Genomic DNA, 24,624 nt, shown 5'->3' on the forward strand with positions numbered 1-24,624 from the left:
AGAGAGAGAGAGAGGCAGAGGGAGAAGCAGGCTCCCCGCTGAGCAGGGAGCCCGATGCGGGGCTCGATCCCAGGACCCTGGGACCATGACCTGAGCAGAAGGCAGACGCTTAACCATCTGAGCCACCCAGGCGCCCCATAAGCGTTTCTTTTCAAATTGATGTTGCTCTGTGTCTTGGCGTTTGTCCCCTTAAAGGTGACCCACTCGCTTCCTTGTGTGATTGGACTAACAGTTTCCCATGCCGTAATTTCGATGGCCACTGGCCTCTGTGTTCCACACAGGTGTACTGGCATTCCAGTGCTCACATCCTTGGGGAGGCCATGGAGCTTTACTACGGAGGCCACCTGTGCTATGGTCCACCCATTGAAAACGGATTTTATTATGACACGTTCATTGGAGACAGGTAATGCTGCTGCACAGTCACTTCTGAAGGCATGCGTTTATAATGGTTACGTATTAATTCAGTGAATGTGTATATGTTCTGTGACTTGAGCATAGATTGGCTGTGTTTGAAAATTATTCTTTTATGGGTTTAGATTCCAGAGGAACTTCTCGAACTTTCTTTTTTTTTTTTTAAAGGTTTTATTTATTTATTTGAGAGAGAATGAGAGAGAGAGAGCACATGAGAGGGGGGAGGGTCAGAGGGAGAAGCAGACCCCCTGCTGAGCAAGGAGCCCGATATGGGACTCGATCCCGGGACTCCAGGATCATGACCTGAGCTGAAGGTAGTCGCTTAACCAACTGAGCCACCCAAGCGCCCCTTCTCGAACTTTCTTTCTTGTCCCCAGAAGGAAATGATAATACTATTTATCTCACATGAGACCTGCTAGAGCCTAGTACTAAATTAAGAACAGAATCTCAAACTTAATCCCCAGAGAGTGGCTGGTTCAGTTCTGCTCCATGATAATGAAGGGTGCTATCCACCTTGGCCAGACATCTCATACAGATAAGTACCATGCAGAGTAGGGCACAGAGGCCTCACATTCTGTAGGTCTGTGCTTGAAATCATTGGCAACAGGCCCAGCCCCAGCCCGCCACCTGTATTCCCCATAGCTCTTAAGGACTAGCCGCCAAAGCTGAAACCTGAGGGTCCTTCTAATTCCTGTCCCTCCCTCAATGCAGTTCTTCCAGTCCTATCTCCTAAATAGTTCTCCCATCCTCCCTTCTTCCTCTGTACTTCTGCCTGAATTAGACCCATAACATCTCTTGCCGGATGACTTTGGTACATTTTGTCCCTACCTGTCACCACCGCACTGCTCAAATGATCTCCCTAACTGAGCACCCAGTACTCTATAGCTCCTGTGTACAGCCTTGTCCAGCTTCATCTCCTGTTCTCACCACCCCAAGATTCATTCAACAAGATTTTTTGACTGTGCTCTGTGCTTGGTGCTGGTGATTCAGCAGTGAACAGATTAGTCTGTTCCCGTGGAGCTAACAGTCTGGTTAGCTTAGACAATAAACAAACGAACAGCCACCTATCAGGTGGTGATGAGTGGTATGGAGGAAAAGAAACTAGGTGTGGGGAGGTGTGTGCGATGACAGGTGGTCAGGAAAGGGTAAAGTGATGCTGAAGCAGGGACCAGAATGGAGGAAGGGAGTAAGTGCTGAGGCTGTTGTGTGTGTGGGTGGGTGTATTTATGGACCTTTGGGGGTAGAACATTCTAGGCCTCTGGGACCTCCCTGGTGTGGGCCTGTGCCTGGGTTGTTTGAGGAAAGGCAAGGAAGCCAGCGTGGGTGGAGGGGAGTGAGGGTAAACCAGAGAGCAGCTGAAAGAGGTCAGCCGATGGCTCCCGGAGGTCCATTCCCTGTGAGTACCAGACTGGATGCTGCAGTTCACACCCACAGATCTTTCTCCCAACCCAATTCCACAGTCACCGAGGGCGGGGATTTGTGAGCACTTACCACATCTCTTTTGAACAAAAATGCAGATGCGTGAAGTATAAGGTCGACTGCATGAAGAACAGGTCTCAAAGGAGCTTAGTCTGACCGGGGAAGATTCTAACAGGGCTTTTCAAATTACACATCTCATTGCAGAGAAGAACTGCAGGCAAATCATTTCCTCTGTTGGGGCCTCAGGATTCTTCTTTGAGAAATGAGATTATCTGCCTTGCATGTGGATATATGACTTTCTGAAGTCCTGGTACAATAAAACACGAAATTCCTCAATGTCAGTGGCAAGGGTCCACAGAAAGGTCAGGAAGGCTGAGAAATCTGAGTTGACTCTCACTTGCTCTTCTTTTTAGAGCAGTGTCCAGCACAGAACTGTCAGCCCTGGAGAACATCTGTAAGACTATCATAAAAGAAAAGCAACCTTTCGAAAGACTGGAAGTCAGCAAGGAAGTACTCCTCGAAATGTTTAAGGTAATTTCAGGAAACTCTTTAGAATAAGAAAACCTTTTGCCAGGAATATTAAAAATGATTCATTGACATAGCTTTTTCTTTTTTAAACAAATAATTGAGTGTTGCTTGCCACATTGTTCCAGTCAGTTTGGCAGCCTACTGTGAGGTTGTCACTAGTCACCCAATGTGATATGTCCCTACTATGTCCTGAAAATTTTAATGCAGTTATACGTAGGTGAAGGACCAGGTGATAATTTTCATGTGTGTGTTTATAAATCTGATTAATTTTGAGTATTGTTAATATTTTGACTACTAAATTCAATAATACTTTGCTTTCTCTTTATATTGTTTTGACCAATGTATGTAAACATATTCTTAATTTAACTTTTATTTAGTGTGTGAGCAGGGGTGGGGCATGGGGGAGGGGAGGGGCAGAGGCAGAGAGGGAGAATCTTTCTTTTTTTTTTTTTTTTTTAAGATTTTATTTATTTATTTGACAGAGATAGAGAGAGTGAGAGCAGGAACACAAGCAGGGGGAGTGGGAGAGGGAGAAGCAGGCTTCCCGCCAAGCAGGGAGCCCGACGCGGGGCTCGATCCCAGGACCCCGGGATCATGACCTGAGCCGAAGGCAGACGCTTAACGACTGAGCCACCCAGGCGCCCCGAGAGGGAGAATCTTAAGGAGATTCCACATCCAGCCCAGTGTGGAGCCTGACTCAGGGCTCGATCTCATGACCCTAAGATCATGACTGGAGCTGAAATCAAGAGTTGGATGCTTAAGAGACTGAACCACCCAGGCGCCCCCTGATTTTATTTTTTAAATCATATCAAAGAAAGCACGTAATTTGAACACAGAATATTGTTAATTTTGTGGGCTTGAATTAAAAAATAGGTTTGGGCTTGGTAAAGTTGTAGGTACTCGTGTGTGTGTGTGTGTGTGTGTGTGGTAAAATACACAAAATAGAAAAATTTATTAACCATTTTTAAGTATACAGTTCTGTGGCATTTGGTACATTCATATTGTGCAACCATCACCACCATCCATCTCCAGAGCTTTTTCCTCTTCCCCACCTGGAACCCCAACCTAGTAAACACTAACTCCCCGTTCCCACTTGCCCTTTTTCTGCCTCTACGAATTTGACTGCTCTAAGAACGATATAAGTGGAATCATACAATATTTGTCCTTTTGTGACCTCCTTATTTCACTAGCATAATGTTCCCAAGGTTTGTCCATGTTGTAGCATACGTCAGAATTTCCTTCCTTTTTAAGGCTGAATAATATTCCGTTGTATGTATAGACCACATTTTGCTTATTCATTCATCTACTGGTGGACACTTGGGTTGTTTCCACCTTTTGACTCTTGTGAAAAGTGTCGCTGTGAACATAGCTGTACAAATATCTGTTCTAGTCCCTGCTTTCAATTCCTTGGGGTGTATACCCAGAAGCTGTTGGATCATATGGAAATTCTCTGTTTTGTCAACTGCCAGACTGTTCGTCACGCAGCCGCACCATTTTACATTCCCACCAGTGGTGCACGAGGGTTCCAGTTTCTCCCCATCCTCGCCAACACTTGCAGTTTTCTGTTTTGTTGATAGTAGCCATCCTAATGTGTGTGAGGTGGTATCTCATTGTGCTTTTGACTTGCATTTCCCTAATGACGAGTGATGTTAAGCATACTTTCATGGACTTATTGGCCAGTTGTATGTCTTATTTGGAGAAATGTCTATTCCAGTCCTTTACCCATTTTGTAATTGGGTTGTTTGTTTTTTGTTGTTGAATTATAAGAGTTCTTTATATATTCTGGATATTAATCCTGTATCAGATAAGTGATTTGCAATTATTTTCTTCTATTCTGTGGGTTGCCTTTTTGCAGCCACTCTTAAGACCTAAACTTAATGAAATCTCTGTGAAGAAAAATGATTTGATTTGAACATATAAGTATGAAACAGTTAAATCATACAAATCTATTTTTTTCTCTCAACAACTATCCTCTTTAAATAGTTATTTAATAAAAAGTACGGGGCACCAAGGCAGTAGTGATGAAAGCAGAAAAGAAAAGTGTCTGCTGAGTTTTTAATGTAACGATAGGATCATTTACTATAAACTTTGTTTTTGTTTTATGCAAATTAACAATGCAGCTATGTCCTCAGAATTTTATTTCATGTTAATGAAATAAATGAAATAGTTAAAAGTGGAATCTTCAGACCTAAATGTGAGACCTGAAACCATAAAAATCCTGGAGAGCACAGGCAATATCCTCTTTGACAGAGGCTGTGGCAGCTTCTTACTAGCTATGTCTCCTGAGGCAAGGGATATAAAAGCAAAAATAAACTATTGGGACTACATCAAAATAAAAAGCTTCTGCACAGCAATGGAAATAATCAACAAAATAAAAGGCAACCTACTGAGTGGGAGAAGAGATTTGCAAATAACATATCTGATAAAAGGTTAGTATCCAAAATATAAAAAGAACTTATCAAACAACACGCCCCAAAAAGAGTAATCCAATTAAAAAACAGGCAGAAGACATGGATAGACATTTTTCCAAAGAATACATTCAGATGGCCAACAGACACATGAAAAGATGCGCGTCATCACTCATCACCAGGGAAATACAAATCAAAACTGCAATGATATATCACCTCACACCTGTCAGAATGGCTAAAATCAACAACACAAGAAATAACAGGTGTTGGCAAGGATGTGGAGAAAGGGGAACCCTTTTGCACTATTGGTGGGAATGGAAACTGGTGCAGCCACTCTGGAGAACAGTATGGAGGTGCCTCAAAAAGTTAGAAATAGACTACCCTATGATCCAGTAATCACACCACTAGGGATTTACCCAAAGACCACAAAAATACTAATTCAAAGACATACTTACACCCCAGTGTTTGTAGCAGCATTATCTACACTAGCCAAAGTATGGAAACAACCGAAGTATCCATCAACTGATGAATGGATAAAGAAGATGTGGTATAATCTACAATGGAGTATATTCAGCCATAAAAAGAATGAAATGTTTCCTACCAAGACATGGATTGAGCTAAAGAGTATAATGCTAAACAAAATAAGAGAAAGACAAATACATGATTTCACTCATATGTGAAATTTAAGAAACAAAACAAATGAGCAAAGAGAAAATAAAAGAGAGAGAGAGAGGCAAGCCAAGAAACAGACTCTTAACTATAGAGAACAAACTGAGGGTTACCAGAGGGGAGGTGGGTGGGGGGATGGATGAAATAGGTGATGAGCACCAGGTGATGTAAGGAAGTGTTGAATCACTATATTGTACACCTGAAACTAATATTACACTGTATGTTAACTAACTGGAATTTAAATAAAAACTTAAAAGAAATACATTCTGAAAATGAGATGAAAAAAATCGTAGTCTTCTAGAACAGTGCTGTTCAATAAAAATATAATGTGATAATGATGTACTTAACTGTATGTTGGCTAATTGAATTTAAATAAAAATTTTTAAAAAAATAAAAATATAATGTGATCCACGAATCTGAGCCCCATATGTATTCTTAAATTTTCTGGTAGCCACATTTTAAAAGTAAAAGAATGGGGGAATGAATTTTTATGACATTATATCAAAAATATCACTTCAACATGTAACCAACATAAAAATAATTAATGAGCTATTTTACATCTGTCTTTCACAGTATGTCTCTGAAATCCCGTGTGTTTTGCACTTAAGCTCATCTCATTTCAGACTGGTTCCATTGCAAGTGCTCAGTAGCCACTCGGGCTCGTGGTTCCTGGTTTAGACACTACAGCTCTACGCTGTGAGCTCGGGTATTCCCCGGGTCTCAGTACCTAGAACATATGAGACACCCATTCAGTGTTTGTTGAAAAAAGTAAAAGTTTTTTTTCCCCCATTTAACACTTTATGTAATAATATGTAAATATATTTTTCTTTGTAGTACAATAAATTTAAATGCCGCATCCTGAATGAGAAAATTAACACTCCAACTACGACAGTTTACAGGTAACGTGTGTGTAAATTTTAAGGCCTGCTCTGTGGTAAACTTGAAAGTGTTAGAAGTAGAAGCAGTTGGTCTTTGGGTGGGTGGTGTATTTATAAATTTGCGTAGTTGATATACTACTTTAGTTTGGGACTCTGAAATGTTATCAGCAAAGGGAACTTACTCTCCTCTTCATTTGTATTTGTCAGGCTGGTGCTAAAACCCGAATTTTTGTTTTCCAGACATTAGCTGTGACAGCATCTTTCCCCGTGTGGGTGAGACTGTTTGCCCAGTGCCTTACGTTTTAGTGGGGGCTGTTAGGGAAGAGAATTTTATTCTGTCCTCCCACGTTCTTATTGATGTAGCAGCGGGAGTTGCTATATGTCATCTGCCTCCTACAGTGATTTTCTGCCTCTTACTATACTCCCCATTTCCTGGAGTCCAGGAGCATTAACTTTCATGCATTAGCCAGATATTCATCATGAAACACAATGAAAGACAACCTTGGGGAACCAAAGGCAAATCGAATGGTAGGAAGAGGCAAGTGAAGTCAGTACCACCATGACTTAGTTCTGTTCCTTTAACATTTGAGCCCCTTTTTTTTCGTGCATCTTTTAAGCTGCCTGACGGGTAATTGCTGTTCCTCATGTCTGTGTGTTCTGGCTGCGTCTGTGACCTTCATGGTCCCATCTTAGAAGATCTGCTGTCTGTGTATTTGAAATTGCAAATACTCTCCACAAGGGCATTTACTTTCCACAGTCAAGTACTTATGGTTCTGGGGTTTAATGGTGCTGTAAGTAAAGTCATCTCCCCTCTAAGCAAAGCTATGCACAGGTTATGTCTTACATTACAATATGAACTCGTTGCCCTTTGACATTGAAGCGGGGTAGATACTGTGCTTACCTTATTTTTGCCATTCTCCAATGACCAGATAAGATTTTATTATTCATTACCTGTAATTCAAATAATTGTTAGTATATGCATTTTAAAGCTTAAAAATACATGAATAAATAAAAAAGATATGCTGTTTTAAAATTCTGGCTTCTAATACTTGAGCCTTTGTGGTTATTTTTTTTTTCTTAAGATTTTATTTATTTATTTGACAGAGGAAGACACAGGTCAACACTGATGCTTCTTATTCTGTCAGTTTAATTTTTGGAAAATGAATTGCTTTTCGTTCTATAGGGTTCAAAGATCAGAGTATTGAAGTCTTTTGTGCTAATTAGGCATTCCTTCCACTCCTCTGAGCGTTGATTTACCGCTTCCATCTTGGACAGAGAACAATAAAGCCTGGTCATTTGAAGAAATGATATTTTCATCTTTTTTTTTTTAAGATTTTATTTATTTATTTGACAGAGAGAGACACAGCGAGAGAGGGAACACAAGCAGGGGGAGTGGGAGAGGGAGAATCAGGCTTCCGGCAGAGCAGGGAGCCCGATGCGGGGCTCAATCCCAGAACCCTGGGATCATGACCTGAGCCAAAGGCAGACGCTTAATGACTGAGCCACCCAGGCGCCCTGATATTTTCATCTTTAAAGCTTATTTCACTTTGGTGAATAAACCAGTCCCTTTATGTATTCATTGTAATTTTTAACTTTTTAACTAGTGAACTTCAAAAATATTTAAAATTGGTTGGAATAGTTAAGGAAACTTACTTTCTTTACTAAATTTTCCTTAAATTAGTTGATGTTAAGGACCTTCCCTCCAACCAGTGTCATTAGTATTTTAAGTTTTTAAATGTTTCTTTTTTTTTTTAAAGATTTTATTTATTTATTTGAGACAGAGAGAATGAGAGAGAGAGAGAGCACATGAGAGGGGGGAGGGTCAGAGGCAGAAGCAGGCTCCTTGCCGAGCAGGGAGCCCGATGCGGGACTCGATCTAGGGACTCCAGGATCATGACCTGAGCCGAAGGCAGTCGCTTAACCAACTGAGCCACCCAGGCGCCCCTAAATGTTTCTGTACTTGAAAAAAAGTCTGTGCTTATTAAGGTTTGGGGGTCCATGTTTGTTAGAGGTGCAAGTGAATCCCCAGTGATAGTATCATGGTTTTTTTTGTTTGTTTTGTTTTTTTTAGAGAGAGAGAGAGAGCATATGCAGACAGTGGGGAGGGGACAGAGGGAGAGAGAGAATCTTAAGTAGGTTCCATGCCCAGCACACGATGTGGGGCTCGATCCTAGGACCATGAGATCATGACCTGCTTGAAGGCAGACGCTTAACCGACTGAGCCACCCAGGCGCCTCCAGACCTGATTTTTTAGAGCAGGTTTAGGTCCACAGCAAAATTGAGAAGGTACAATGATTTCTTCCGTACCCCCTGCCCCACACATGCACAGCCTCCCCCACTATCAACATCCCCCGTAGACTGGCGCATTAGTAACAATTGATGGATCTACACTGACACATCATAGTCACATAGAGTCCAGAGTTTGCATTATGGTTCACTCTTGTTGGGGTACATTCTGTGGGTTTGGTGAAGTTTATTTTTAAAGTAAGGTATGAAATTAGTGCATTTTGTATAAATTGGAGGTAATTTTGGTTTTGAAAGTTAGTGTAGAGCAGGGGAATGGCTTTTTGATTTTATGAAAGTAGAAGGTTTTTAAGAGCCTTGGGATATGACAGTGAAAAGTGATGTCTTTATGTACAGTTACTTTCAGAAGATTCTGTAACTTTTGAATTTGAGCAAAGGAGGGAAGACTGGGATCTAAGGCTAGATAGATTGCCTCTTCATCCTAAATTAAAAATTAATTTAAATTTTTTTAAATTATCCCCAAATCAAAAGTTGACCTAAGATGTACAAATAAGTGAGATCCTTCACTTAAAACATATGAAAACATGGTTTGTAACGAATGGTCCAAAAAGCTATAACTATATCTGGACATGTCTGAAATATTTCATTATAGGTGTGGTCCGCTAATTGACCTTTGCAAAGGCCCCCATGTAAGACACACTGGAAAAATTAAAACCATAAAAATTTTCAAGGTAAGGATTTTTTTTTTTAATACAGCAAACTTAAGATGACCCAGATAATGAGGAATTTCAATCACATCTTTTATAATCTGAATATCACGGTATTGTAAAATACTTCATTATTTGATTTTTACAAAAACTTCTAAAAATACTATAATTTTTTAGATTTTTTGATAATTAGGACCTTACATGTAGTTTTGTTTATTATCTAAACTCACTATACATGTGACAGTGCCTTTCTTTCTCATATGCTATGTTAACATGTTGTTCTGCGTATCATGGTTTTCTCGAATCACCCTAATGTGAACAAGAACACTTGACTGGGATCTTCACGTCCCCGATCCTGCTTCCTCTGCTGCTCCTCCCGTCGGTGGTGCAGTTACTCTTGGCCCTGCTGCCTTCCCCTTCCTCACTTTCCTTTCCCACAATCCACAGCAGACTACATCGTTTTCTGATGAATTCTGGCTGGGCAGGTTTAATTAGAATCAATTTCAAAGTCTTTCCAGTGCTACAGAAAGTCATCTTTAAGTAAAGCTATGTTGATGATGTAGCGGAAAATTGTGCACATATTTAAGAGCAGTTTTATTGATCACCAGATGTTTGGTGTGTTGACCCAAATCTTGTCTGGTGCTTAGAATTCCTCAACATATTGGGAGGGCAATCCCGAAATGGAAACACTGCAGAGGGTCTATGGGATATCCTTCCCTGATAACAAGATGATGAAGACCTGGGAAAAGTTCCAAGAGGAAGCCAAGAACCGAGATCACAGGAAGATTGGAAAGGTACGCTGTGCATCCTAATCCCCAGCAGGATGGGGACGTTCTTTGGCCTCTGATCAAATTGTTTGGTATTTCTTCTGCACTTGTCCGGTCTTCTGTTTTGCTGGCACTCAGAGTTTGCTGTTGCGTTCTTGTATGCTAATCCCCCAAATGTCCTCTCACCTCTTCCCTTCCCGTGTCTTTTATTAAATTTAGAAATCACACCATTCTCTCATTCTTACCATGATATAAAAATAATGTTTTAAAAAATTGTATGTACTTAATAACATACTTTGTATTTGGGAAACAGAGCAGAAAGAAAGAATGAGATTTGAGAGCAAGCAGATTTGGGTTTCAGTCTCCCATCTGGCCACTTACGAACTGTGTTATGTGGTGGGCCAGGTATTCGCTTATGGGACTCCATGTGCTGGTCTCTTACTCGGTAGCCTTTGCAGGGCTGATACGAGGACAGATGCTGGATCTTGGTGGCAGCATGGGGCAGGTGTTCAGTAGTGACAGCCATGATGATGATCACCACCAGTTAGAGCCCACCTCCCACCGTGAGCTTTTCTGATCTTTGTGATCTTCTGTTCTCTCCCCATGAGATACACACTCCCAGGTGCCAAGTCAGAAGTCAGCAGTAAATAAAAGGTGAATGAAAAGCTAACTAACCATAAAAATGGATTGTAATTTTACATGTGCTAGTACATATAGTTAGAGGTAAGTATTGAAGGGCTTTGGGAAGTCAGTTATTAGAAGATGGAAATTGTAACTGAGTCATTCCTAGCATATCACATGCATACAGTAAATATTGATCTATGGCAGTGAGATTTGAGATGCACCTATTGTTTTAATCTAGGAACAAGAACTGTTCTTTTTCCATGATCTGAGTCCTGGAAGCTGCTTTTTTCTTCCCAGAGGAGCCTTCATTTATAATACACTTATGGATTTCATACGAGTAAGTTAACTTTTAAAATGTTTTTCTTATTCAGCCCCATTTTACATTTTACTATTTTCTCTCATAATAAAATTGAATGAAAACGCCAAGTGTTTTCATTAACTTTAGTTTAGTAATATTAATAAGAATTTTGAACCTAAAAGAGAAATACTGGGTTGCACCTCAGAAAAAATTGAGATAAATCCTATATTCCCTAAATAAAATGCATTCTTGGGATTTCAGTAAGTGCACCTATTGTCCATATACATTTCTAGAGCATGAACAGTACAGAGATAAGCATTAGATTAAGTGTGGAACTCTCTGTGAAGGAGAAGAAAGGAGGAAGTACCCTATCTGGTACACAATGCTAAATGATGAAGTGTTGTTTCTCAAAATGTGGTCCATGGTCCCCCTCCGTTGACTCCCAAGTGACTTGGCAGCTCCATCCAGAGCAAAAGGTAAAGACAATTGTGTGAAATACCTTCTTGTAATAAAGTTTATAGATTAGAAATTCTTTATTTTACATCATTTGAACTATAGATACTGTCCAAAGATGATCCATGTAGACTATTAGGATTACGTTTCCTTTTTTTGTGTGTTTTTTGTCTTCCTTTAATTAATAATTACCTAAAATTTTCATACACTCAGTTTTATATCACTGACTTATTTAATTCTTATCACTTATTCATCCTCAAGTTTTTCCTCAAAACTGCAAAACTCCTTACAGTGTATTCTGATGATTCAGGTAATGTCTCAGTAATTTAAAAAATGTGGTCCTCCTGTTCTAGAATTAAGTTGCTACAAGGATTCTTGCTAACTGATGTGTTAGGACCTGTTTTATTCATCATTCTAGCTACTCCCCTCATGTCTCTGCTATGTTGATTCTCCTCTTTCCTGATACCATATCTTCCTCTTCCTTATCCATCTCATCTGGGGAAGCACTTTCTTCAGTAACTTCCTGAGAAAAGGTTAATGGCGTGAGCTGGTTTTTCTCTGGCCGCCTCACCAGTCTCATTTCCCTTCCTTCTCTTGTGCTGTGTCCCTGGCGGCTAAGCTCTGTGGAATCTACCACCTGGGCTACCTATTTTCTGGTAGGGATCGGCCAGTGTGAAGCCATGGTAGGCCAGAGGGCCTTGAAGAATCACTGAAGATTATCTGAGACTTCAGCAGGTGGTGATGACCATGACGCTGCTGTTTTGGATGGGCTATGCTGGAAAATCAACACAGCCCCTGGCGCCTTGAACTCTTGAGGTTGGAGGTCGGGTTTTGGAGAATAAATAGAAAGGCTCTATGGTGGCCTGAAAGGAATCTCTTATCTTTATAGATGCAAGACCCACATGGCTGATGATTAGGCCTGATTTATATGGCCTGATTCGTACGGGCTGCACAATTATAAAGGCATTTAAATTCACAACCCCAGTGGTCTCTTATGCTAAGGTAAGGGCACCTGTGGGAAAGAGTGGGTTCCTGAGTTTTGGACAAGAATTTTTGGCAGACACAGATGAGGCAGAAGACTTTGAACTCCCAGATACCTCTGTCTGAAGAAATTGGCCTTTCCATGCAAACAAAACAAAAAAAAAACCATTCAGGGACTTTACCTGTTTTTTCTCTTGATTTTCTGTTATATGGTCTTGCCTTTTCCCATATTTAGTAATTTTTTCTTATATCTGAATATTGTATATAAAAAGAACTTCAGAGGCTGTAGATAACGTCATCTCCCACTAGAGCATTTACCCCCTGCCAAGACTGAAGACTAATTGCTCAATCCAGTTAAAGATTGAGCTGAGGGACACCTGGGTGGCTCAGTCAGTTAAGCGTCTACCAAGCACGTCTACCAATGTTTAGCTGAGAGAGTCTACCAAGCACAGTCTTAAGACTCTCAGAAGCCCTACCAGCTACTTGCGTAGATCATTCTGAGGTCTTCCCAAGTGGTATACGGCCATACCCTCAAGAGCTTTACCCTAGGCCATGCTTTGTGGGTGGTAACCTGTGTTTTTTCTTTGTGCTGAAGTCATTCTTACCTTGTGAGTCTAAGGATGCAATAGTTTTATTTATGAAACCAGCAGGTCCTGGCATTTTGATATTTCCTCTCAAAAACTTAATAGTACCCAGTTTAGTTTATATCTCTTTTGTATTTTGTCATAGGCAGCCATAAGAAGGCAGTTGTCCCTTTCTTCTTTCTGCCTAGACACATCCCTAGCTACGGTCCATGAATTCTTTGAGTACCCTCTCTGTTTTTCATCACCTCAGGTGATAGTGTTACCAGTGTTCTGGCACCACATAACAAGAGTCCCCTTTTCTTCATCCTCCAATATATTTTTCTCACTGTCCTTCCAAGTCCTCGCAGACAGTCTCTAGCCTTCTAGCTCCCGCCCACCACCTGGCCCCAAAGCAGCACCCACATCCAGTGCAAATTCTGTTCTGGTTGTCTATTGCAGCATAACAGAGTGTCCCGAAGCTTAGTTAACTTAAAATGGCCATTTTTTGGATTATTATCTCTAATGGTCTATGCATTAGGCTTATCAAGGTGGTTCTTACATTGAGTTCCTTATATGACTGCATTCAGATGGAGGCCAATGCCAGAGTTGCTGATTGAAGTTTAAGTTACGTTTGTTAAAATGCATAAATCTGAAGCTTACAGCTCAAGAAATTTCCACACGTGTGTACATGTGTACAACCACCACCCAAATCAAGACATAGAGCAGTTCCATCCTTTTTTAAAAGATTTTATTGGGCGCCTGGGTGGCTCAGTTGGTTACGCGACTGCCTTCGGCTCAGGTCATGATCCTGGAGTCCCTGGATCGAGTCCCGTATCGGGCTCCCTGCTCGACAGGGAGTCTGCTTCTCCCTCTGACCCTCCCCCCTCTCATGTGCTCTCTCTCATTCTCTCTCTCTCAAATAAATAAATAAAATCTTTAAAAAAAAAAAAGATTTTATTTATTTACTTATTTGAGAGAGAGCAGAGGGAGGAACAGGGAGAGGGACAAGCAGGCTCCCTGCTGAGTGTGGAGCCCAACACGGGGCTCGATCCCACAACCCTGCGATCATGACCTGAGCCAAAATCAAGAGTTGGATGCTTAACTGACTGAGCCACCCAGGCATCCCTAGGACAGTTCCATCCTTTCATAAGATCCTCTTGTATCTTCCCAGTCAATACCTGCCTCCCCTTTGCTCACCTGAGATGATCTTGCTGATTTCTATTAACCATAGATCAATTGTGCCTAGTCTTAAACTTCATGTAAATGGACTCATACAGTATTAGCTATTGTGTTTCTGGCTTCTTTTGTTCAACTTAATGTCTGAGACTCATCCACATTTTATGTATAATTTTTTTTCTATTGTTTGAGGTATTTCATTTTGTGACTGTAGAACAGGGTATTTATTTGTTCTCCTGTAGGTGTACATTTACATTGATGTTGTTTCCACTTTGGAGCTATTATACATGCAGCTGTTACAAACATTTTTGTACATGTCTTTTGGTGGGCAAAGTACTCGCTTCTCTTGGGCATATACCCAGGAGTGGAATTGCTAGGTCATAGGGTGGTAATGACTAACTTAAGAAAATACTGAATAGTTTTATGTGGTTGATGCATATAATGTTCCTTCCAGAAATGTATGAACATTCCAGTTACTCTGCATCCTCTTCAACACTTGGTATTATCAGTTTGCCATTCGGGCAGGTACCATGGTATTATTCTGCATTTCCCTGATGAACAATGATGTGACAACCTTTCCATATGTTTGTTGTTCATTTGGATATCCTCTTTTGTGAAGTTCCGTTTAAGTATTTTTCCCATTTTAAAAAACTGAGTTGTCTTTTTATGATTGATTTTTAGGGGCTCTTTCTTTGTTCTCATGTGAGTCATTTGCTAAATGTGTATATTGTGAGTGCATTTTTTCAAGCTGCAGCTTATTGATTCACTTTCTTAATGATACCTTTTAACCAGTAGTTCTCATGTTTAACAAAGTCTGGTTTATTATTTTTTTCTTTTCTGGTTAGGGCTTTTCATGCCCTCTTTAGGAAATCTTTGCCTATTTCAGAGTCATGAAAATATTCTTCTTTGTCCTATTCTAGAAGCTTGATTGTATTTGTTTTTAGACTCAATGCTGTGATCTATCTTGAATTCATTTTTAGGTTTTGTGGAAGAGAGGGGTCAAGGTTGATTTTTATCCACAGGGTTATCCAGTAGCTTCAGTACCATTTATTACTGCAGTAGAATCTTTGTCCTAAACCATTATATATTTCTGGATATTTATTCTGTTCTTTTGGTCCCTTTGTTGTCTGTCCTCGCATTAACACCACACTGCTTTGATTACTGTAACTTACTGTAACTATGTATTGTCTTAATATCAGTAGTTTAATTAAGTTTTAAAATTTTATTCTTATTCAGGACTATTTTGGCTATTCTAGATTCTTTGTACTTACATATAAATTTTATATCATGCTTTTCATTTCCTAAAAAATAACTGCTGGGATTTTGATTGGAATTGCATTCATTCTATAGATTAATTTGCAGATAATTGACACCTTAACCACATTGAGTTTCCTAATCTATGAACATGGAAATTTTGTCGGTTCATTTAGTTCTTTCTTTTCCCTCGGCAGTATTTTGTAACTTCTATTTTAGAGGTCTTGCACATCTTTCATCAGGTTTGTCCCTAGACATCTAATTTTTTGAGTGGAAATGGTGGAGAAACACAGACAAAGGTGCTCAACACGCCTTGGTGGCTCAGTTGGTTGGGCCTCTGCCTTTGGCTCAGGTCATGATCCTGGGGTCCTGGGATCAAGCCCCTTGTCGGGCTCCCTGCTCAGCGGGGAGTCTGCTTCTCCCTCCCTCCCTCCCCCTGCTCATGTGAGTGCATGCTCTCTCTCTCTCTCAGATAAATAGATAAAATCTTTAAAAAAAAAAAAAAAGGTACCCAACATCATTAGTCATCAAAGAAATGAAAATTAGAGGCACCTGGGTGGCTCAGTCAGCTAAGCATCCAGTTCTTGATTTTGGCTCAGGTCATGGTCTCAGGATTGTGAGATCGAGCCCTGTATTGGGCTCTGCACTGGGTGTGGAGCCTGCCTAAGATTCTCCCTCTCTCTACCCCCACTGATGCTTGCTCTCTCTCTCTCTCAAAAAAAAGAAAGATACGAAAATTAAGGCTGCAGTAAGCTACATGTCCACTAGAATATCCCCCCACCCAATGGCAAAACAACAACAACAACAACAACAAACCTGAAAATACCAGAGACTGGCAAGAATGTGAAAATTCCAACTCCCATTGGTGGGAATGCAAAATGGTACTGCTACTTTGTAAAACAGTTTGGGCAGTTTCTTACACAGTTCCACTCCTAGTTTTTTACCCAAGAAAAATAAAAACATGCCCATACAGAGACTTGTATTGGAATGTCCACAGAAACTTTATTTATAGTAGCAAAACTGCACAAAGTAAGCTATAAACATAATAACATTTCCCATCATAGAGCATACTTTAAAATCATTCCCAAATACATGAAATACTAACATGATTAGCAATATTATCCAGAGTGGATTAAAAGTCCATTATTATTATCTCCTGAGCCAAGCTTTAAAATAGTCTCAGTCAAAACAAACAAGGAAACAAAAAATTCTTCAATTTCTAGGTCCTTGTTTAATCTGAATATATAGAGGCATCTGACATAGCCGCAGAATAATTACTGCCATTTGTAATGATCTATAATTTTGTTAAAACTTTCTAATTTAGTAAAAATGAGGGATAGGTAAAGCAGCTTACTGAATGGCCGAGACCCAGCTATCCACAACTGGACTGAAAACATGCTCTGCCGAAGAGTAACAATGGCATCCCTTTAAGTGATATGAAACGAGTGTTGTTCATAATTTTAAAACCTTATGTTTTATACTTTTTTTTAATTGTAAGAAAATTTTTTTTACTTCATTAAAATATGCTGGTCTAGATCTGTGCCAGATACCCCTTAAATGATTAACAAATGGTAAAAACCTAAGAAACCACCAACAGAGATCATCTGATCGATATCTTGAAGGAAAAAAAGTTTAAATAAAATAAGAACTTTGGTTGAAAGACTCTGTTTTCCAGTCCCAAGTGATTGAATTAGGGAAGCTGTTGATAGGTAGGGAGGAAGAGAAACCAGCTTATGACTTTATAGATACCAGCCACTTAATGTGTTATATATTAAAATTCTCAGCTTCATTTCTGTTTAAAACTAAATAGATCAAAACTAAATTTGCATGCAATGTAGCATTCAGGCTTACTGAGTTATAAAGTGATTCTCCCTCTTAAGTAATAGAAAAATACCTGCTGTTTATCTAGAATGTAAAGGATTTTGGAATTTGTAGTTACAGGAAGTTTATATATACATAATATTATATGTGATATATGTTATACATATAATTTTAGTTACTAATTTTCAAAGAATTAACAGATTATGTACTATATACTATTATATAGTATAAAATAAAGATAATGTGAAAATGAGACTGAGAGTACATTAATCTTTCTTTCATGATCCAGAACACCCCACCTAAAACTGAGGGCACATTAACCACAAATTAATATGAGATGTAATCCCAAATTAAGAAATATTCACTACTAGTGTTACTTTGCATGGAATTGTGATCTGTTGTGCCACATTTTAACATTAAATGTGTTTATCTTAAAGGAGGAATATCACCGACGTAACTTCACAGAAGTGCTCTCTCCCAACATGTACAACAGCAGACTCTGGGAAACCTCAGGTCACTGGCAGCATTATAGTGAGAACATGTTTACCTTTGATATTGAAAAGGACACGTTCGCCCTTAAGCCCATGAACTGTCCAGGGCACTGGTGAGTATTAAAAGTGAAGCAGATCTTTGCATAAGAGCACATAGCACACTTCATCACAGTCAGCTTTGAATATTACTAGTTTGCTTTTTTGGAGTTAAGGGATTCCTTTAATCTGAGGAGTGGTGGCTACCAGTTATCTTTACCAAATTATTTCATTCTGGAGAATACATTTTAAGATATGTTTGATCTTGGGCAGGTGTAGAATGTTAACTGGAAACCATTTAGTTTTTGTGCCTCTTAGAGATAGAATTATATATCAATTTTATAAATTATTATATTTGTTTTTGTAATAGTAATACACTTCAAATACACATATTTGCAGAACATTTAGTTCTTATATACTGTTTGGGTTGATTAAAACAAGACCGGTGAAGTCATAATCAATGGGTTACTGGATTTCATTGATTTTTTTTTTTTTTAAAGATTTTATTTTTATTTATTTGACAGAGAGAGGCACAGCGAGAGAGGGAACACAAGCAGGGGGATTGGGAGAGGGAGAAGCAGGCTTCCCGCTGAGCAGGGAGCCCGACGCGGGGCTCGATCCCAGGACCCTGGGATCATGACCTGAGCTGAAGGCAGACGCTTAACGACTGAGCCACCCAGGGGCGCCCCTGGATTTCATTGATTCTAAGATAACTTCCCACCCACTCCCATTTCAACATCCCTGAAATCAGAATGCATCATATTATCAGGGGCATCTTAGCATTATGTCATAACTTAATGGTTATTTCCTTTCTAGTGGTACATAATATAGTGCTACATCTTACAGTGTTGTCTTAGATTCTTTGAAAGAATGTAATTATCATAAAGCTGGTATGCAAATTCAACCTTGTAAGACAAGCATATTTCACAATAGGTTGTGAACAGACATGAGTATCCACCAAAAAATTTCCCAAGTGTTGTGGTTTTATATCATCAGCATACATAGTTTCAAGTAAATTGGCCTTAGAAGGTAACTATAAAACCTCAAAACAAACTGAAGAAAACTTTTTGCCCTTTACATTAAAGACTAAAAGAAATTCAACTTTACGATGACAGCATGTAAAAAAATATATACTTTAATTTTGTGAAAACTGGCGTGTAAACATTCTGTTTGCTTTCTTTTTAAACAGAAGGTGAGAGCCAGGAGTGGTTCCCCCCCCCCCCAGAAGAGCGGTCTTTTATTCAACAGGGAAAACTTGAGCGCTTATGGCTCTTGGTGCTAGGAATGCAGAGGTGATTAAGACACCGTCCATTTCCTTAGGGAGCAGAGTGGGACAGAAGCAGATATGTAGACAATCAGTTTTGAAAAAGTAAGTTCAGTGTCAAGTTAGTGGCATTTCCAGGTGATCTCAGAGCCTGAGGAGAGACTGCCTAGCCCCATCTAGGGAAGTGTCCAGGAGGCCTTCACTTAAGAAGTAGCCTTTGAAATGAATTGTACACAGTAAGTGGAAATTCACTGGGTGAAAAAGAATAAGGAACAGAATTTCTGGAAGAGATAACAGACAGGGTTCTTTCTCAGAGTGTTGCAGTGATATAAATTCAAGGTTCAAAAATTCCTAGAAGTTTTTTTTTTTTTTTTTGAGGGAGAGTGAGCACAGGGAGGGGCAGAGGGAGAGGGAGAGAGAATCTTAAGCCCCGATGTTGGGGCTCAGTCTCACGACCCTGAGATCACGACCTGAGCTGAGATCAAGAGTTGGATGCTTAACCAACTAAGCCACCCAGGTGTCCTTGAGGAATTTTAGCTGTAACTTATTAACATTTAGATAATTACTTAATCTTTTCTGTGCTAAGTAAAAGCTGTGTGTTGTTGCATCTTTTCTAGTCTAATGTTTGCTCATCGTCCACGATCATGGAGGGAAATGCCTATCAGATTCGCTGATTTTGGAGTTCTTCATAGGAATGAATTATCAGGAACTTTAAGTGGTTTGACTCGAGTTAGGCGCTTCCAGCAGGATGATGCCCATATCTTCTGCACAGTAGAGCAGGTAAACAGTAATACAGGGTGAAGCATGGTTGACATAAATTCAGTGTGTTGCCTTGGACACATCTCTTAGTTTCAGAGTCGCTATAAAATAAGATGTCTGTTCTCATCTCTGAGGTCTCCTTCAGCTCTAATATTTTTGATCCTCTAATTTGGTAATAGATCAGTAATTTCTTGTCATGAAATTTATTATCTTTTTCTATCAAGTTTCTTCCAGTTTTATTAACTTAAATACATTAAGTGGGATATTTTAAGGGACTTGGTAGAATTTTGGTTTTTGTTTGTTTGTTTTTCAATATTGCCTAGAAGTGAGAGCTTACTTTTTCAGGTTTTCATGTCAGTTCAAATAAAAATTGCCATGAAATAGTATGCCATCAAATGATTTGACCTAATTGACACTCATAGAACACTTCAACCAGTAACAGCAGAGTATGCATTCTTAACGTGTTATCAGAGGAAACCTAGTGGGGAGCCATAAATCCCACTGTCACCATCAGTAATGAGGGGTTCCTACTTCTTTCATGGGTCCTCAGTAGAAAACCTAGACCATCTATTCCTACTTTGCAGTAACCAGGAAGTACTTCACCCTCCCTGTTGGAGCAGAGTCTGTGGGAGCCAGCTAAAACAGAGGTTTAAATAAAATTAAAGGTCTTATACTACCCAAATTTTAAATTTTATAAATCAAAAGTCATTCATGCCAAGAATTAGGAAAATCTCAACTTAATGAAAAAGGACAATCTACACTAATGTGGAGATGACAAGGATATTGCATTATCTGACTAAGATTTTAAAGAAGCCATCATAAGAATGTCTTACCAAGCAATTACAAATACACTTGAAAACAAGTGAAAAAATAGCCTCAAGAAAGAAATAGAAAATCTCAGGAAATAAATAAAAGAGGGGTGCCTGGGTGGCTCAGTTTGTTAAGTGGCCAACTCTTGGTTCTGGCTCAGGTCATGATCTCCGGATCCTGGGATCGAGCCTCCACCTCACATGCTGGGTGTGGAGCCTGCTTGAGGGTTCCCTCCCTCTACCCCTTCCCCTGCTCTCTTTCTCTCTCTCAAATAAGTTTTTTTTTTTTTAAAGAAATAAAAGTTATAAAGAAGAATCAAATGGAAATCTTAGAACTGAAAAATAAAACAACTGAAATAAAATAGTGGATGGATTCATGAGTAGAATGGAGGGGGCAAAGAAAAGAATCAGTGAACTTCAAGGCAACAATAGAAATGACCCAGTTTGAACAACAAAGAGAAAAGAGACTGAAAGAATAATGAACACAACTTCAGAGACCGATGGGACTAAAACAGAATGTCTAATATTTATGTCACCAGAGTTCTGGAAGAAGGGAATAAGGGTGGAGGTGAAAAGTACTCAAAGACATGTGGCTGAAAACTTGCCAAATTTGGCAAAAGACCTAAGCCTACAGATTCAAGAAGCTGAGAAAACCCTAAAAAGGATAGGGCCAAAGAAATCCCCACCAGGATAAAGCATAACCAAACTTCTGAAAACTAATGACAAAGAAAATTTTTGAAAGCAGTGAGAAAGAAATCAACATTATCTTTAAGAAAAGATGTTTTGTTTTGTTTTGTTTGCACAAGAGATTTCTCATCAAAAACCATGGATGTCAGAATGAAGTGAACAACACTTTTCAAATGCTGAAAGAACTGTCAATTCAGAATTCTATATACAGAAGAAATATTCTTCAGGGATGAAGGGTAAATCAAGACATTAAGGCTACCTTAAAATAATGGCTATTGGAAGTTCTCTAAACAGAAAGGAAATGATAAAGAGTCTTGGAACATGAAGAAGGAAGAAGGAAAAATTGTAAAAGTGAAACATAATTTCCTTTTCCTTTTAAGTTTTCTGAATTATGCTTGATGGTTGAAGCAAAAATTGTAACACTGTCTGATATGGTTCTGAGCATATGTAAGAGGAAATGTGTAAGAAAATTATACTATAAATCGAGTAAAGGAGGTAAGGTTTCTATACTTGAACTGGCAAAATGATGACATCAGTAGGCTGTTATGCAATACCTAGAGAAACCACTGAAAAAAAGATACATAGCTATATGCTTAAAAATAGGTAAAATGGAATTCTAAAAAATATTAAATTAAGCCAAGGGAAGGCAGGAAAAAGAAAACAGAAATGAATAATATGACAGTACAAGAAGGAAACAATAAAAACAACAAAAAAGACAAACTGAAATCCTAACATATGTTAAATGTAGATGGTTAAAATAATCAGTTAAAATATATCAAAGTTAAAAATATATCAAAATGTATGGGGCACAGCAAAAGCAGTGCTAAAAAGTAAACAGATAACACTAAATGCATATATTATAAAAGAAGAAAAGTCTCAAATCAATATCTAGGCTCCCACCTCAAGACCTAGAAAAAAAGAAGGGTAAAATAAACCCAAAATAACAAGGAAGGAAGCAGTAAAGACCAGAACAGAAATCAATGAAATTGAAGACAGAAAAATAATGGAAAAAATTAATGAGACAAAAAACTGGTTCTTTGAAAAGATTAAGAAATTGGCAACTTCCTTCAAGACTAACAAAGAAAAAAGTTGGGAAGACACAAATTAACCAGTATCAGGAATCAATAGGGGATATCCCTAAAGACCTTGAAATCACCAGAAGCATAAAAAATGAATATAATGAACAACTGTCCATGAATTAGTTTGATAACTTAGTTGAAATGTACTAATCCCTTGAAAAGCACAAACTACCACAATCACCTGATAGGAAATAGATCATTTGAAAAGCCCTATCACTATTAAGGAAATGAATATGTAATTTAAAAACTCCCCGAAAAGAAAACTCCAGGCTCAGATTTTTTTCACTGAAGAATTCTATTGAACATTTAAAGAATTAGTACCAATTCTATACACTCTGTTCTGAAATAGAAGAGAACACTTCCTAGTTCATTTTATGAAGCTAGTATTAACTGATACTAAAACCAGACAGAACTACAGACCAGTATCCCACATGGATACAGATGCAAAAGTCCTTAACATAATATTAGCAAATAAAATTCAACAATATATTAAAATAATTACACATCATTAGCAGTTGAGGTTTAGCCTTCAGGGATATGAGGCTGATTCAGTGTCAGAAATCTGTCAGTGTAATCCACCATATGACAGGCCCATTCGTGGGAATATAAAATGGTACGGTCACTTTCAAAAACATTTGGGCAGTTTCTTAAAAACTTAAACACACACCTACCATATGACCCAGTCATCTTACTCCTTTTTTTTTCCCCAAGAGAAAAAGAAAGCACATGTCCATACAAAGACTTGAACACAAACGTTCATTGCAGTTTTATTTGAAATAGCCAAAATACAGAAACAACCCTAAAGCCCAATAACAGATAGATGTAAAAAGTAACTGTGGTACATCCATTCAATGGAAAACTGTTCAACAATAGGAAGGAATGGTCTATTGGGACACATATAACATGGGTTTATCTCAAAATAATTATGCTGAGTGAAAAAAGCCAGCCAAAAATAGAGCATGTGCTGCATGATCCCACAGATAAAAATTCTGAGAAAGTCAAACTGATCCATGGTGACAGAATGCAGATCCTTGCCTGTCCCCCTCCCCTTCCTAAAGGGCTCTAGTTTTGTTAGCCCTGTTCTGTTTGCATTTAAAGGTGCCCTCCTTTCCCCCCACCCTCCTTTCCCCCGCCCTCACAGCCCCTAGCTCTGATCTCGCTGCACTCTCTGGGAACCTCACTTATGTTCTAGGCTCAGCTGCCAGTCTCACCTGCATCTCAGCTCTCCTTCCTGAGCTCCAGATCTCAACCTCACAGGGCCTGGTAGACCTGTCTGTTTCTGCCTCCCACACCACTGCCTCTGCCTTCCCTGTTCACTTTTTCAGGGGATGCACCAACATCCTCTCCAGTGTCCAGGCCAGGAGTCCAGGTGCCTGTTACTCTTCACTGCTCGTGTCCAGTAAATCACAAGCCTTATTGAAAGCTCTTCCTAAATGTATTATCCATTCCTGAATAATTTTGTTCATTACTGGCTTTCCAGTATCCAGCACAAATTCCTTGCATTCCAGCTACTTCTTTCTGGTTCAAACCACCATCACCTCACTCCTAAATGACTCTACCAGCTTCCCAATGGGCCTGCCTTCTAGTCTTACCAATCCATTTCCCGTACTTGAAGGGAACAGATTGGACTGTGTTAGTCTCTCGCTGAAGAACCCTTCATTGGTTTCCCATTGCTCTCAGGCTAAAAAGTACAGACATTATACTAGCTTTGAAGACCCTTCATTTTTCCCTGTCCCCTGCCTGCCTCTAGCCTGATCACCTGCCACCCTTCTGTGCCCTCTTCCCTGTCATACACAGCTCGGCCCCATGGCAGCTTCCTGTGGCTCCCCTGCCCTAGCCTGCTCCTCTGTCCTCTGGGTCCATACTCTCAGTATTTCCTCTGCTTTAAAAGCTGTGCCCTAGCTTTCCACGGAGAACTCTTCCTTACCCTCTGGCTGCAGCTTGGCTAACACTTCCTGTGGACAGCCGCGCTTCCCCCTATTGTGTAGCACTGCTCCTGGTGAGGTAGCCTTGCCTGCTTCTTGGTCCACCCCCTACACCTGAGAGCTGCTGGTAGCCTGCTCACACCTGGCATATGGTGGGCATTCCCTGAATATTTGGGTAAGTAGTGGAGGAACAACCAAAACAGTGTCATCGACTATGTAGTAAAAACATACTTTTTTTTTTATGTTAATCACCATATATTACATCACTAGTTTTTGATGTAGTGTTCCATGATTCATTGTTTGCATATAACACCCAGTGCTCCATTCAGTACGTGCCCTCTTTAATACCCATCACCAGGCCAACCCATCCCCC

At 39.5% G+C, this 24,624-nt stretch overlaps 1 protein-coding gene across 2 annotated transcripts in view; it reads left to right on the forward strand.

Annotated features, from left to right (window-relative positions):
- TARS3 (threonyl-tRNA synthetase 3) overlaps positions 1–24,624 on the forward strand; it is a 72,124-nt gene that overhangs the window by 14,363 nt on the left and 33,137 nt on the right. For both annotated transcript variants that reach the window (XM_081831547.1, XM_081831546.1), the window contains exons 5-12: positions 282–403; positions 2,244–2,361; positions 6,270–6,334; positions 9,210–9,288; positions 9,912–10,058; positions 10,894–10,992; positions 17,639–17,805; positions 19,610–19,772. In XM_081831547.1, the coding sequence (XP_081687673.1) occupies positions 282–403; positions 2,244–2,361; positions 6,270–6,334; positions 9,210–9,288; positions 9,912–10,058; positions 10,894–10,992; positions 17,639–17,805; positions 19,610–19,772 (960 nt within the window). The remainder of the gene's footprint in view (positions 1–281; positions 404–2,243; positions 2,362–6,269; positions 6,335–9,209; positions 9,289–9,911; positions 10,059–10,893; positions 10,993–17,638; positions 17,806–19,609; positions 19,773–24,624) is intronic.

The sequence above is a fragment of the Leptonychotes weddellii genome, chromosome 9 (genome assembly GCF_054177405.1).
Source record: "Leptonychotes weddellii isolate Sample4059 chromosome 9, ASM5417740v2, whole genome shotgun sequence".
In the NCBI taxonomy this organism is placed as follows: Eukaryota; Metazoa; Chordata; class Mammalia; order Carnivora; family Phocidae; genus Leptonychotes; species Leptonychotes weddellii.